Below are 15927 nucleotides of genomic sequence, written 5' to 3' on the forward strand. Positions count from 1 at the left end.
AGCATAGAATATTTTTACAAATCAGCTCAATATTTTATGTGAGAAAATGTTGACAAGCCAAAATTATTTGTATGGCTGTGGGCTGTATCTCTACTTAAAATGTAGGGTGGCATTAGTTACTGCGCAATGAGAAAAGGAAATATTAAGAAGGTGCCTTCTTGTGACAGGCCTGAGCTTACAAATAATAAAATCTAGAGAAAAGAGATAAGCAGTCCTAACCAACACATTCCTCCTCCAGTTATTCTTTTTTAATATGCGCAGGTTTTAAAGGCCTGCACAAAAATTTGAGGGAAAATAAGGTTAAACTAGCCTATGTGACAAAGCCAACACTGGGTTTTTTCTCCAGCCAAAAGCTAAAGCAACTTTCTCTGCACTCTTCCAAAAAAGAAGCCATAGACAAGGCAGGACCAGCCTTCCACCTGTTCTCTTGTCAATACTCATGTCCCCCAGGAAGGCATCATATCAACGCACTACAAAATCAAGAGTATATTCCAAGCAGATCCACCTTCCTGGTTGTTGGCTCACCACTCTGTGCAAGTGGACAATCTGAACTGAGTATTGGTTTTGGAGCAGGCAGGCTACACAAGGCACTTAGGCTTGTTGCTGGAGGAAGCATTTCCACAGACATGTTAAGGAGCAGCTCTTTAATGGGCAGCATAAACAATGGCATGAAGGTAATGTTGCAAGATGCAATTAAGTAAATGATTCCCTCCCTGATGACCAGTCTGAAACATACTTCCACAAGTTCCAGCTCCCTCTAACTTCATTTTCTACCACTAACAACACTCAGCTCTTGACTCAATTTAACCCTCTGAGCATGAGTTTCAGAACTGCTGTCATTCCTAGAAATAGTAAGCTAAGGCACAGTGTCATGGATGGTCTATACACCTGTACTGTCATGCAGACAATTCCTACTCCAACAGGAGATGTGACCACCACAGACAGACACCCTGAAGCCCACCACTTCCTTTCCCTCACACAGTATTCCTCCATCAGGAGGTTGCACACAGTGCTGATCATTTTAAAACAGGAAGCTTCACTGCTTTTAAATTTTTTTCCAGGTATGTTCAAATTTACAAACGAGAATGTAACATTTTAGACCAGTTTTCTAAAGAAAAGGAGGACTGCCATATGCCATTTTTCATGCCAGTGAGAAGCCAAGATTCCTTCAATAACACATCCCAGAAGAGCAAAGAGACCAACACATTTTCCTTCTCCAGTCTTGAATACAGTTGACTGAAGCCATAAAGTGAAGACACTAGACTGAAGCCTCAGATTTACTTTTTTCAGTGCAACATCAGAAGAATAGGAAATTTCAGGAACATAAGAGATGCATTTTGGAGATTTGCAGCCCTGAAAGTAAGGGGACAAAAAATGCCTTCCACTCTCATACTGTTCTGATGTGCTTAAGAATGATCTCTCTAGTTGATAGTATTGAGAGCACAAAAATGAGATTTTAACTTATTTGTTAAAGAAAATGAAAAGTTTCAACCTGGGTTTCAGTATTACACAATGAAAAACAAACATATATGGGACAGTTTTAGAGGTGGGTGGAAAGGAAGGCGGGAATCACTTCTATCTAACAGGGGTGATTGCTAGCAATCACATCTCATAAAGTCTCACCTTTTGAAACAGAACACAAAACCCTCCACCTCCACCCTTGGACTACTGCTTCATCCTCTCATCAGCCTGCTGTGTGGAACTGGAAATATATCATGGTCTTGTTCTTCTTTTACTTTAACATGAAGGCTAACACTCTCAAAACAAGCTGGAGTTGAAGTACATATGCACATAAAAGGGCAAAGGGACTTTCAGTTTTGGGATGCTTGTTGTGGAGTGTTTGGCAGAGACAACATTTTTTGAAAATTTTTGCTCTGAATACATCTGTCACTGGAACTCTAAGAAAGCAAAGCCTGACATGTCTGTTCATTTGTAAACGCTTGGGGCAGAGTGCCTACTTAATCACTGCTGTTCTCAGGTCCTTCTCAGCGTCTGGTCAACAGTAACTGTGCCAGCACTTCCTCTGAAACATCTACCATGGTCTGAGAACTGGAAGGAAACAGTTAATTTTATCTCCCGTAGCTGTTCAAGATTGACAGTGACATGCGTGGCATGGACATGTCCCACTGAAATTCAGAAAAGAAAAGCCCTGAGCAACTTTAGAATAAGTACATTGACTCAATTCCCTCACTGCTCTATGGTTTGAGTAGACATTCACATCTGTTAACAATAAACATCAGCTCCCTCCTGCTTTGTAGTACCTTTGCTACACAGGACAGACAGCAATATCCAGAGCTGCACTCTCTTCTCTCTTACTTACTTTAGTGAGTTGGATACAATTACTTCTGATAAACACCAATTCAACTGAGAACAAAGCAGAAAGAAATGACTGTTTTAAAATGCTCCAGGAATTACTCTTGTATTCCCTGTTGCTATGCTTTGGAGGAAGAAGACCAAGAGTACTTACTCTTCTTACCTTGCTAGCAGAAAGCTTTTTGATCATTTTAAATAATCTATTTCTAAAGTTTCTTTGAGACACACTTAAAACACCAATAAACCTAATAGGGGCGAAGAAAATCTATAGAAATAATTCTTCTGCATTTCATAGAGAATACCAAAAATGTTCAGAATTCAGCATCCAGAGACCTGGCTTTGATCATTCCCCTTTTGCTTCTACAGTAGCTATGAGATTTAAGTTAAGGGCATGTATGTACAGTTTGCTATAGAGCATGCACTGTATTTTATAGCAACGCTGGAACGGCTGCAGTGGATGAGACTACTGGTCTATCCCACCTGCCATGTCATTTCTGAGAGCTACCAATACTTCACGCTTTAGAAGAAGCTCAACACCCTACCTCCTGCAACACCAATGACCTCATCTGAAGTGTCCTCTTAGATGGCACAAAATCAGGCTGAGCAGGTGGTGGGTCTGGGTCTATTTAAAAGCTTTGCCTGATTGATCTATGGAATGGAATTGCTTAGCATTACCACAGGCGAGCATGTTTCCCTGAGAAACTACAGATGAAGACAAGAGTCAGTTTCCTCATTTGTGCCTCTGCAGATCCCAGTGCGCTCTCAAGATGAACAAAGAGACAATCACCTGCCTCCACCTCAGGAGGGACAGGACAGCTCTGGCTGCTGCTATGCTGGTTCTCTGTCCCAGCTGAGGGAAGATGCACATGAAAAGGCCATCAATTTTCTCATCCTCTTCCCAACGGGCACAGGGAAAAGGTCCTGAGGAGCTCTAACACACACCAGCTGGTACAGAGATCAAGGGAAAGGCACTCCAACTAGGAATGGCTGGACTGGAGGGTGTTCTGTCTACTCGAGGAGTAGGGTGCGTGGAAGTAGGGAAGGGAATTTCAGATGGGAAACACTGAAGCCGTTTCCCCTTCCCTCGCCGTACCCAAATATGCATTTGACCTTTCTAAAGGAGGGTGTTTAGCCGTCAGTCTGCAAAGGACATGGCTCTGAGAATCATATTTTCATATATACAAGAAATAACAGCCCTTCAATGATGTATTTGTAGGTTCAAGAATCCTATCCAGTCACTTCCAAGCCCTTACTGTAGCTTTAGATAGAAGCACATTGTTTGCTGAGCTAGAGGGTGGGAAATCATAGAATCATATGGAATCATAGAACAGCTCGAGTTGGAAGAGATTTCAGTGATCATCAAGTTCACACCCCTGTGCCACAGGCAAGGTTGCCAGCTGCCAGATCAAGTACTAGATCAGATTTGTTCAGGGACCCATCCAACCTGAATCCAAGATGCTTGCCAGCAATAATTTAAACAGCTTGTATGTACTTACAGGAGGAAGTATTTGTTCCTTCTGTTGAAGCTTGTATCCTAAGCATGGGTTCTGCAACACACAGAATGTAACAACAAAGTTGTAAGAATAAAGCCACAACTACACTGTTATAATTGGAGGAACACAAACATTTTCCCCAAGAAGGGCTTTATTTTTTTTAATTTCTCTTTTTTTTAATTTTTTTTTTTTTAATTTCTCTTTTTGCAGTAATCAGAAACCCGCTGAAGCAGATGAAAAAAAAAAAATGAGATAGGTCCAGAAAGCAAAGAACTTCAAAGTTGGTACAATGTGTCCTAGCGCACTGTGAATAATCAGTTACAGCAAAAATGCTCCACAGTCCTGGGAGAGAAGACCAGGAGAAAACTGGCAAAGAGAGAGCAAAATGTTCAGCTGTTTGTGACAGCATCAGAGGAAAGTGGAAAGCAGTAGGTCTTGAAGATCCCCATGCCAATCCAGGACACAATAGCTGCTTATCTTCTAATTTCCTAACTCCAAATGGGCAGTCAGGGCTCCACAACTATGATAAGAACCTCTGCAGCTTAAAGGACAGCAGGTCCTTGAGTGCTGCGGCCTCTGGAGAAAGCTGTAGCTGAAAGGGGGAGCAGGACGTGTCCCAGACTAAAACTGGACACAGCATCAGACCCAAAGTGGTTGCAAAGGGGAAAAAAAAACAAAAAACATTCTCAAGATGGCAAATAATCTTGTAGGACAGCTGAAGGAAACAGACCTCAGTAGAAATCACACAAAGGAAGCACTCAGAGAAGTTAATGAAAGAAGCATGCCAGCCTTGTACAGGGCCTGAACCTCCTGCACTGTAAGAAACTGAACCATGCAGCAAGACAGGACTAGGCATTTGGGTGGTGCACAGACTTTCACTGTCTTAAGAGTCCAGCAGAATTTAGTGTCATGCATGAAGAAAGAATTGAGGAGCGTGCTTCAGGAGTGCTGTCAGGTGGAAGGAAGTGTCTGCAGGGAGAGCGGTCAGCTTGAGGCAGCAGTGTGACATGCCACTGAGAGAGGGACAACCAGCCTGCAATCTCTAGGAGCAGGTGAGGCATATGGCATGCTCTTTAGTGAAATATTTAGCAACATGTCACGTCAGGCAGAAAAGATGAGCCTGCTGCTTAATAGAGTCAGATTTTAGCCAAAGTCAAACCTCACTTGAAAGCTAAAACTGCTCTGTAAGCCCTCCTATCAACACCTGGTGATTCACACATCGTCATTCACAACAGCCAATCTCCAACTGGAGAAGCAGCACACTGATAATTTATTTGCATTTGTAAGGTCTGGAAAAAATAAGTGATGCTCAAGATCTCAGATGTTATCAGTCAGCAGAAGAATGCTGCAGTGGCAGGGAAAGCTGAAGTGGTCTGGACCCAGGCATCAAACAGATATCTGATTTAGCCACATTGCAAAGACCTATTCAGAATGATATAGATGCACATCAGAAGATCTCAACATGCAGCCATTGAACTTTTTTTGCTTTCTGCTATCCTTCAAGCCAACAGCATGATGTGCCGCTTGACACTGCATTTGCAAGTGCAGTGGATTTATCAGGAATGCAGCCAGCCTTTTGAAAGTGCCTGCCTCCTTCCCTCCAGTCAACAATAGCAGCAAAGAAGAGAGCAGTAATGTAACAGCAAGCACTGGAAGGGACACAGGCAAGGAAAGAGACTACTCATAACAAGAAACATATTTCATGGGAAAGAAGGGAGCAAAGTGCAGGGTCTGCATTCTTGCTGCAGAAGGGGGAGCACAGTGGAGTCGCTGACCAGCATGCCACCTTCTTTGAACAAGAATGGTTCCAATGGTTACAGGACACTTGCTATTAGCTATGTGGTCTTAAAGATACCCAGTGAAGCACTGGTGACAGGCCTCATTGAGAACATGAAAGAATATGGGCACATCCAATGGCTTTTCTGTCAGGCAGTGGTGCCAAGATTTCAGAAGTAGGTCGCCACACACGCAGATGCATCAAAGGGAAGGCTGCAGGCATGCTAAATGCAAAATCTGGCAATCACACTGTTTTCCTTGATCTAGCCTACAAACACTGTCATCTCACACTAAAACCTGTCTCTGCCAGACATAGCTTTCTCAAAAAGCTAGCAGGACCCCAGCCTCTCTGCCAAGCAGGATATGTGCATCTTGTAAATCCTTGGGATGCTCAGTTTACATGCGCCTATCCACAATTCCCTCAGCCAAACTCAGTAGTAGAGATAACTGCTAGAATTGTAACCATATTGGAAATAACTCCAATGTTAAAATCATGAAAGAGACTTCTCGTTGGGGTCATTCCAGGAGTGACTCTAGAGGTATGAAATACATAACTGCAAGTGGGATCTTGAAAGCAGAATTCCACCAGCCTGAAAGGAAATGACCTGGGGAAGGCTCTTATTGTGCCAAAGGCAGTTTTGAAAGCAGTTAAACTATGGTAGTGTCTACCTTCACAAATCTTGAAGAGCTGTCAGGCAATCCACCTAGAGCCCAGAAGAACAGAGCAGTCTAGGCAGCATTCTTTCTGTTGGAAACACCAGTGTATCCATATGCTCAAGTTCATGTGCTAGGATGTACAGGAACAGGAGCAAAAAGTGCTTTTTAAAACACAGGTCCTAACAGCTCAAATATGCTTTCATTTGGGCTGCTTGCAGGTTGACAACTGCAGGCCACGTTATAATCCTCAGTACAGCTCCAGGATACTAACAGATATGCTCAACCCTTCTTCATTCATCTCTTAGTCCCTGAAGCAGATCCAGCATTCAAGATCATAAGCAGGCTCTGAGGCTCTGGACGCAGGTGAACTGATGCAGGTGATAAGAAGAAGCAGTCTCAGCTGCAGAAGCAGTTCAGGAAGAAACAAAGAGAAATAGAGAGGAAGACTCTATTAATGGAACTTACGTGAAGAAGTTTTTGTCCCTTCTGTTGATACTGGTATCTTGCTGGTGCTCTCTGGAAAACACAAGAGGCAACAAGAAGTTATAATATGGAGCCAGGTGTTCCTCTAACAGCAATCAGCTCCAAAAATGGAGTAGGAAAAGAGGAAAAAGATGCTCAAAGAAGCAAGCTTAAATTCTGTTTCAGTTGCAGAGGCTGCAATCAGACATCAGCTTGCAAAAGTTTCCTTTTGGGAAAAAAAAGAAAAACAATGGTGTCTGCTGGTGGGACTGAAGAAATAGTCTGTTACTTCTCAAAGAAGCCAGTTGATCAATCTTTCATACTCCTCTGGGAATAACTGATCAGTAGCAATAGGAGAAATCACACAGATGGTTCTGCTTCTGGAAGGCGTCAGAGTGAGTATTCACTCCTTACGCTTCTAGAGAGTTAAATTTTGCAGAGATATGTTCCTGCTCATATCACTTCGATTGCTGCTAAGTACATCCAATAATGTCACTTGCCACTTCAGTGAAATCTTCGAAGTCACACATGCAAATCCAGCCTCCCATGGGATGAGTGCTGTGATGGAAATCAGTTGCTTTGCTGAAGAGAGGAGAAAAGTTGTTCTTCCATCCTGGTCCTATGGAGACGTGCTACTGCCACTGACACAATGCCTTGGACTTCTTGCACTGGAGTATCCTTTTTCTAATGACACCATCCACCAGTCTGTGCACTGCTGACACTATAAGCCACAACCACATGGACTTCCTTAGGTATGAACAAATTACTCCTCAGTTCTATGTATCTCAGTTTTCTTCAGATTTGCACAACAGCTTCCCACCTTAGATCTGTGCAGTTCAGTACTGCTGTGCACGTTTGAGTTCCATGGTTGGAGAAAGAACATAAATGCCAGGGAAAAGGTCTTGCCTTGAATCCTCAAGGCACACCAAGAATTCTCTGGTAGGCCAAACAGAAAATGGTTTAGAAAAAGCCTCAAAAGAGACATTGGAAAAGACAGTTTAAGAAAGTTCTTCTTCTCTTCTTCAGGTAGACTCCTGCTCATGTTCTTCAGTCTGCATAGAGTCTTGAACAGAGACGGAACCTGGCCCAATTGTCTTCCCCTCAGGACCTTATCATTAAGCTTGTGTTGAGCCAGCGTGTTAATTTCTATCTTGTTAGTACTGTTTTCCCTTTTGGTCCAGTTTCCATTGGCAAATATCTTGTTTGTCTGGGCAACAGAACCTGGTTTCATCTCATTAATGAGAGAGAACGTGCTATGCAGCATTTCCCTGATAGCCAGTGGTGCGTGGCATGGAAATGAGTATCATCAGTAACATTTTTAAGGTCAAAACCTTTGCACTAGGTTTTGGAACATAGTGGCCCATAGCCAGACAGCTTTCAGGACCATTTGTCAGCTGTGGAGGCAGTTTGCTGTTGTGCACCGAGAGCGTCTGGGCAATTAACCTTTCTTGGTCATAACAGAGATAGAAGAGGTCTGACAGCTGAGCAGCTCAGCATCTGGCATGACTGGAGCAACCTTTTCTTTCCCAGTTAAAGAAACCATGCTCCATTTAGTGCTTGTGCTGAGCTTTTTGGAGTACTTCTTATTGCTGCATCCCTAGGCTTTGCTACGTCTTTAAAACACAGGTGGAAATTATCCCTTTCGGTGGAAGACACAGCCAGAGCCCCCTACATCAGAAATGTGTCAAGAGATATGTTTGGAAAACATGGCTAAGTCACACATTTACCAAGCCTTGTTAGTGATTTTCATACTAGCAACATTAACAGTGGATGGTAACATCTGAAAAACTGTGTGCAGTGCTTATTTATCACCGCAATAGTAAAAAAGAAATACTTTGCTTCGGCAAGAAGGACAATACAGTTCCACACAACAAACCATCTGAAAACAAGATGAGGCTGCTTGTGGGAGCCTTCAATACTTGGAGGTGGAAAAACCCAAGCATGTTTCAGTCATGGTACTTGCAATTGCTGAAGATATGGAGACCACAGCTTGTTTCCCTATGAGGAGCAGCAAACTCAAATGCTCCTTCCCTGTCCCCTGTAGTTTCTAGGAAGTGATCACATTTTGTGAGGTGCCATTTCCTGAAACTGAGTATGTTTGTGCTGGAGCTTTCTTAAAGAAAAACGTTGGGAGAACAGGCAAAAAATCTTTTTTTGGGAATGCTTTAGGGGACAGGACTCTGCAGTCTCTCAGTCCCATCTCAACTCTGACCAGCTCCAAATCCTTCTTTCCCTTATGATGAGATGGATAAGAGCCTCTGAACACAAAAGGGAGTCGCAGCACTCATGCTGAACTTGGCATCTTGATTCAACCTGATGGGCAGAGAGCATTGCCTGGGCTGCTCGGAGGGGACAGTTCAAAGCCAAGGCAACAATCACTGCTCAGGGAGGCAAGAGGTCTTCCTGCTCAGGAGAGACTTTTTTTTTCCAGAGATAACCAAGTATCTAACAGCCATACAGATACTTTTGTAAAGAGCCCTCTGAATGCCCCTACAGCCCATTTTTCTTCTGCTAGTTTGCCTGAGACCTAGCACAGAAAGTCTGCTTCAGTAAACTGAGGGTTTGATCCTATGGGTTCTGGTTTCAGCTTCCAAGATGTCCCTGAGGACCCTGTCAGGACAGCAATTTCAGCTCTGAGGGGGATTCAAGTGAGAGCTGCAAAAATGTCTCATGTCATCCTGAGGTTTATTTTCTACTAGTGACTTAAGGCCTTTGCACTGATTTTGTCAGTCACATAGCTGCCACATATCTAGAGAAAAGGGAAGTATCTGGAACATCTGATAGTTGTTCTTCAGCAGGCACAGAAATGGCAACAATTGTTTTTGGGGCCGAAACCACTGACGTTGGTCCAAACATGTTCATTTGCACCCACTGATAATACAACCCATTAGGTCAGCCTACCATGTTAAAAAAAAAACACAAAAAACTGTGGTCCTAGATAACTTGTAACTATGTTAATGAAAAACTGCTTTTATCAAATCTCAGATTAATGCATATGTAGGAAGGGACTTTTCTTGCGTTTGAAATGTTTCACAGTTGGCCACATGCTCAGTGGGTACTAGATGCTTTAACGAATGATGAATACCAGATTTCTGTTGGCTACTGCACAGTTCTGAGCTGTTAGCAGTGCTGCAAGTAGTAAGGATGCAAAACCAGGAGATTATCAGGCCATTGCCTGTGTAGTTCATGAATTTACCAAGGATTACCTCTGCCCACAGCTGAGTTACATGTAACTATCATCTGAACACTTCCTGTTCCCTTCAACTCAGGCGAGGCTATCCCAGCCACCCCTACTAATGATTCAAATGATGTCAGCTTACTCTGCACAGACGTGCAGGATGAGCACTCACACAATACCGTGCAACAATCCAGCAGCTGTGAACACTGAACACTGCTGACTTCTCAAACATCTCTGCAGAAATCCACCCCTCTGCATGCTGAGCCATGCTGGGCACTACAAATCTCCTTAGTGTGACAAAGGATTTAGGTCAATGGGTTTTAAAGTGTAAGGCTGATACTGGATTCAGCCTTCACACTACACTTGAGAAAATGAGGTCACTTACCTAGTTAACTAGATAAGATTTTTTGTGACAAAGTTTTCAAACATGTAGTTAAAAGCTTTGGTTGTGGTAGAAAGTATTCTCTCAGAGTCCTTTAATGAGCTAAGGTCTTATATTCATGAGGAAAGCAACAGAAAAGTTCACTGTAAAAATCCTTTGCCTGGCTAAAGAGACAAATTAGGTCGCAAAAAGTAGCTATTATCACACAACCAAACCTGTGTACGATTTATACAACTCCAGGAGTACATCATGGCTCTCAACTGACCTCAATTACAATCTTTCTTAGGGGAGCATGCATGAATAAGAGTGAATGAAATTAAGAATGCAGCTCATATCCTGTGGGCAACTTATATTCATTAGAAATTTAAAAAGGAACAGAAAAGCTCCCACTACTTGTTCATATGAATGCTAAACAGATTTTGCCTACCTATTTTTACATTTGCTGCATTATTTATCCATAGACATGGCTCTACAAAGGAGGCTTAATGTGTCTTTAAAAGGAAAAATGTGAGAAATGCTACAGGAAAACACAGTGCACATCCTGCATGTGTGTTTGTACTGTGAAAACTTGTACAAGAAGCAGGGCAGTTTTAATTAACAGCAATGATAATAATAATAGTAGCAGTAAGAAAGACTTGAGCTATTGAACTATTACTATTTAAGCAAGAAAGTGTTATCATTACTGAGAATTAGATCAAGGAAAAATAAAGTGCTTTTCTCATTGAAAAAAAAAAAGATACATGTCTACAATGGTTTATTGAGAAATACCTATTTTTCTATGCTTTGGTTCAGAGAATGGAAATTGGTAATTTTCAGATGCACAGCCTTAGAGTAAAAGGTGTGGTTTTTTCCTGTTCTTTTTGAGGAAAAGAAGTCACATATTGTGCCTTATTCATCATATAACTTTTCTTAATATTCATTTCTGGTTGATTTTAGAGATGAGGCACAGTGCTAGTTAGACCTTTGATCTATCTCTAGAATTCTCTTTTGTGGGAAAACAGCAACGAAAATGTCAATCAAAAAAGATAAACTTAAAAAAAAAAAAAAAAAAAAAAGTAGGGAATTAATCCCAGGATTTTTACATTGAAAAGTAATAATATCTTAGTGGAAAGAAAAATAACCTGATTTCCAGAAATATCATCCCCTTATTTACCCTCAGGCTTAAAGCACACAGCACAAAGGAAAAGGAGGATCTAATAGTTCACGGACAGCAGGGCAATTTCACAAGCATGGCCAGGTGAGCATGCAGGCGCCAACAGTGCATACAATGTGCTTCATTATAGGTGAGGTTCACACAGATGACCAACAACCATTCTGTCTACCCTGAAGAGGTTCACCCTTCTCAGGGGTCCACATTATAGTTTTCTACAGCTGGCTCCTGTGTTGTCCAGGACCTCAAAGTCTTCTCTAAAAGCCCACTGGAAGGAAATAAATAAGAGCCTTTTTTTTCAGGTTGATTCCCTTCTTTCGTTCTCCCTCCATAAACAGAGTAGGACCACACATATACGGGACCTGAATAATGACTATCCTTCAGGGCTCATTACCAAGTTTGGATCCCAAATCAGTCATTAAGCCAGCAAGGGGAAGAGGTCATGGAATGTAGTGGAAGAAGGGGTGAGGAGGTCAACAGTGCAGGGGGTCTGTCCCTGTTTGGAAAGCAGATGTTGCCCTCTGAGGCCTTAAGGATCCATTGCTCTTAAGTCACTAGATGTTGCCCATGCTGCTCCTCAAGTCCAGGTGGAAAATACCAAGCTTAGGAGAAAAAATAGGAACATTTTTTTACTGGTAATTTATAAGAAAGAGTGAGCAAAGGGGGCTCAAATGTATGTGTGGCAACCAAATATGCATGATTGATTTAATCATCCAGTGAAGGCTGCCATGCCTGATTCTAGGTTATCAAATGTCACTGAGATGTTTCAGTTCAGATATCACTGAGTTTCCAGTTTAGATCTTCACTGAAAAGAGCCAGCTGCTACGTTTAGGTTGGATCCAATTTTTCCCTGTTTGCATGCATGATGGTGTTTTAAACAACTTATGTTTCACAACAAGATTAGACAAATTCTAACATATCAGTTACAAATTTACATTGAAAAGTTTGCCTGCAAATGTTCTTGTTCAAATCCAGGCTCCTGATTCTCTGCAGTAGAAATGTTTTGCTGTCATTCAGGACAGCCCAAAGGGAAGTTCAAAAATTCATGTCACAAAGTAGGAATTAAATCCTCCCTATGTGTTCCCCACATAGGTCACCATTCCTTCTCTGAGGAAGTAGTGGAGGATGCCCACACATTTTTTGCATTTATTTGTCTCATTGCCCAGGCACAGTGCTTCAGCCGAGTTTTGGAAACTCCAGTTCCTTGGAAACAGTATAGGAGCTTTCCATGTAAGCAGCTAGTGAGCAATCAAAAATTGTATTCATGGAAACCAAGAGCATTTACTAAGCTGCACAGAAACACCTACACATTTTTGCTCCTAATAACATTCCAGTAAATAACACTTGATCTTTTATATGAGTCTCCTGACATCTGATCATGACTATAATACCAGACAGCTCATGTGAAATCTTAGCACTTGGGATTCTTCAGTTAATGAATTAGAATAGCAAATACACAATGCGAATACAGTCAAGCAATCACCATGTGACCACAAAACAGCAGATATCCAAAGACAAATCCCACTGGCAAAGGTTTACATTTGTTTTCCTATTTATTGAAATGCCTATATCCTGCTTCGGGGCACAATGTGGAACAGAAAAAGCACCACTGCTTAATTCCCACTACAACATCATCTTCAAACTCATCTTATGTACACGCATAATATATGCTTCCTTTGCTAATGACAGTATGTTTGTTTGATACTTCACCATTAGCTAGATACAGGAGTTTGAATTATCAGAACTACATTAGACAATGCCACAGTTAAGAAAGAACATTTCAGCTGAATCACCGCCTTCAAAGCACGTGCAAGGAGAAACAGTACTGTTAAAACATTTATGTACAAGAAAACACTTCTTAAATCCTGCAAGGAGCATTCAGAACTTACTATCAGTGAAATGAAGTGAAGGAGCTCTGCAAAAACAATTAACAAATCTATAATAACTTAAAATTCTTCAGGTAACTAAAAATCTCTGTTCCTCCTGAAAATAAGTTTAAAATGCAGCACATGAAGGTGCCTTAAGGTACATTCCTGCCTTTGAATACTATGCCTTTGTCTTTACTATGGTGGAAATCATGAAAAAAAACTAAAGCTATCAAAATCAGTGAAAGGAAAACTTGTGGCAACCAGAATCTTGCAAATGGAAGAGAAGAAGGGGAGCTCTGGTTTAGAAGTGAGATTAAGACTTGTTTATGGTAAATGAAAGCTCCCTTACAGGACTCTAGTGACTCTGCTATTCATATATACCACAACAATTAAAATATTTCCTTTCCTTCATTATCTTCTCATCTCATCTATTCAGACTGTGACTTCAACTTCATGTTGGGAAGTCTATCACAGAAAGAGCCACAGGAGATCCACAGGAGACATCCTATTTGAGTAAGGAAAGCCAAGCATATCAATGACAGAGAAGCCAAGTCAGCCCTGCTTCATTTTCTCAGCACAACTAATAGATTTCAGCATTTCTGCTTCCATTTCACTTGCACATCTTCCTCCTCCTTGGGACTCTTTTGCCCTTATAACAGAAAAGTCAAGGTCTTTCTGAAAACAATAGCAAAATAAAGAGCCAAGTCTTACCATTGGTGTCTGTGATGATAACACTGGCTTTAGTACTGTCGTTCCCTAGTTTGCTGCTCACTCTGCATGCATATTCCCCAGCGTCAGCCAACGTGGCTCTATAAATATGAAGCTCAGAGTATTTCCTGTGAAATGACAAAAAGCATGTAAGTGTCCTCTGTTGGAGTAACAGTCACTGCATCAACTAATGCACTTTTACCCTCAACGGATTCTTGTTTTCCATTCTTATACTCTGACAAATTAATACTAACCAGGTTTGAAAGAAGGGAAGACAGTAAAAAAATCTCTCTTCTACAAGATGCTGGAAAACAGGCATATTAATGAACTCAATTAAAGATGCTTATTTATGCTTTTCTGCTTGAGAGGAGGCTTTGTTCTTAAAGGAAATCTCTGTAAAATAGCCTTCCTTCCTCAACTAAATTGTTGGTTATTCTGATGCCATGGAGATGGGTGTAATTTTAAAATAAATTACCCTTTTCTACAGGTTCACATTGCCAGTAGCAGAGTTCTGGGTAAGTACTGTAGCTTCCAACATTTGACTAAATAATCATGAGATTAGGACACACCATTCTCTTCAACAACCTCTGAAACCCCAATAGTAAATCATTCTCCAGCACTAACAAAAAATTATGGGCAGGAGCACAATTTGCATGAAGCTACATTTTGTTCCTGGCTCAGAGATGTAATTTAATCAGTCTCCAAGGTTTTGAGATTAGATTTCAAAATGCAGAACTCCTGCCTGCTCATTAATTTGGTAAGAACATGTTCTGGTGTCATTCAAGGGGTCCCCAACTCATGTGATGTCAATAATCCCATTACTAAGACTGCAGAGAATGACTAGCTTGGGGAAAATATACAAATTACCACTGTTCACTGTTTCTAGTTTCTCTTTAAAATAAGTGCTTTGTGGAAATCATTGCCTGTAGTAAGGCCCCTTCATTTATCCACAGAATAGTTGCTTGGTGGAGCACATGAACACAGGCTTACGTGTGTTAGCCTACCCTTACACTACGGACTACCCCCCAAGAGGCAGAGGTTCTTCAGTCTAAAATCTCTTTGTCACACCATTAGGTGCTGAGCTAAGCAGTGTCTGGGGAGCTGCTTTGCTTCAGCACAGCCACATTTTCTGACTCTCCATTCAGACTCTACAGCTGGTAACCCCTTCTGGGAACCACTGAGCACGGCTGGGTTCACACCAAAGATCAGTCTTTGTAGCAGCAGTGCTTCTGGAGCAACCAAAATACTCAGCGCTGCTTCCAATGTGCCCTTCTGAGCCATCCCTCCCTTCATTACAATCAACCATCCCATCCGTTGCTTATAGGCAGCTCAGCCTTTCCTGCCTCCATGCAAATGTCCTAACATTGAGGAGTCAGCACCGTATCCCACATGGGATGTGACCTGTGCAAGGAATCCAAAAGTCTACTTGAAACCTATATCACATGCATTTCCTGTCATGCCATGAAAAAAAAAAAGGCTACTTTCCTGAGGCTGCTGGCCTTCCAAGAAGCAGCAGCAGCTAACCTAGGATTATCAGTTTGCTAAGGTTTGCTTCAAAGGTAAACAACTGAATAGCTGACAGTTTGGAGACCTTTCTCAGGTTCCCAATATTCAATTAATTCACTGGGCTATATACCTCACTGCATTTCAGATAGCATATAAGAGAAGACTCCAGCTGGTGGCAACGGGTGAGTGAGTACAAGTAGAAAAGACACTGACAGAAGCTACTGTCTCTTTGGATGGAATTTTGCATCCAACAGCTACACTTAGCACCACAGTAAAACCAGCCTGCTATTTAACTTCCTGCCACTATTCACACACCTCCCCTCACAACAAACTGTTGAAGATCTGTCCTGGAAGTAGTCTATACCATCTAATAACTAGCATGGACATGTGATATTCCTATATCCCACAGGTTATCTTTCAGCTACGCTAGCAGA

At 41.7% G+C, this 15927-nt stretch overlaps 1 protein-coding gene across 2 annotated transcripts in view; it reads right to left on the reverse strand.

Moving 5' to 3' along the window:
• Nucleotides 1-15927, reverse strand: part of NRG1 (neuregulin 1) — a 448079-nt gene that overhangs the window by 117185 nt on the left and 314967 nt on the right. For both annotated transcript variants that reach the window (XM_090131420.1, XM_090131421.1), the window contains exons 4-5: nucleotides 13991-14115; nucleotides 6705-6755 (exon numbers count right to left, since the gene is read on the reverse strand). In XM_090131420.1, coding sequence (XP_089987546.1) covers nucleotides 6705-6755; nucleotides 13991-14115 — 176 coding nt within the window. The remainder of the gene's footprint in view (nucleotides 1-6704; nucleotides 6756-13990; nucleotides 14116-15927) is intronic.

Source organism: Phasianus colchicus, chromosome Z (assembly GCF_987193195.1).
Source record: "Phasianus colchicus chromosome Z, bPhaCol1.hap1.1, whole genome shotgun sequence".
NCBI classification, from domain to species: domain Eukaryota; kingdom Metazoa; phylum Chordata; class Aves; order Galliformes; family Phasianidae; genus Phasianus; species Phasianus colchicus.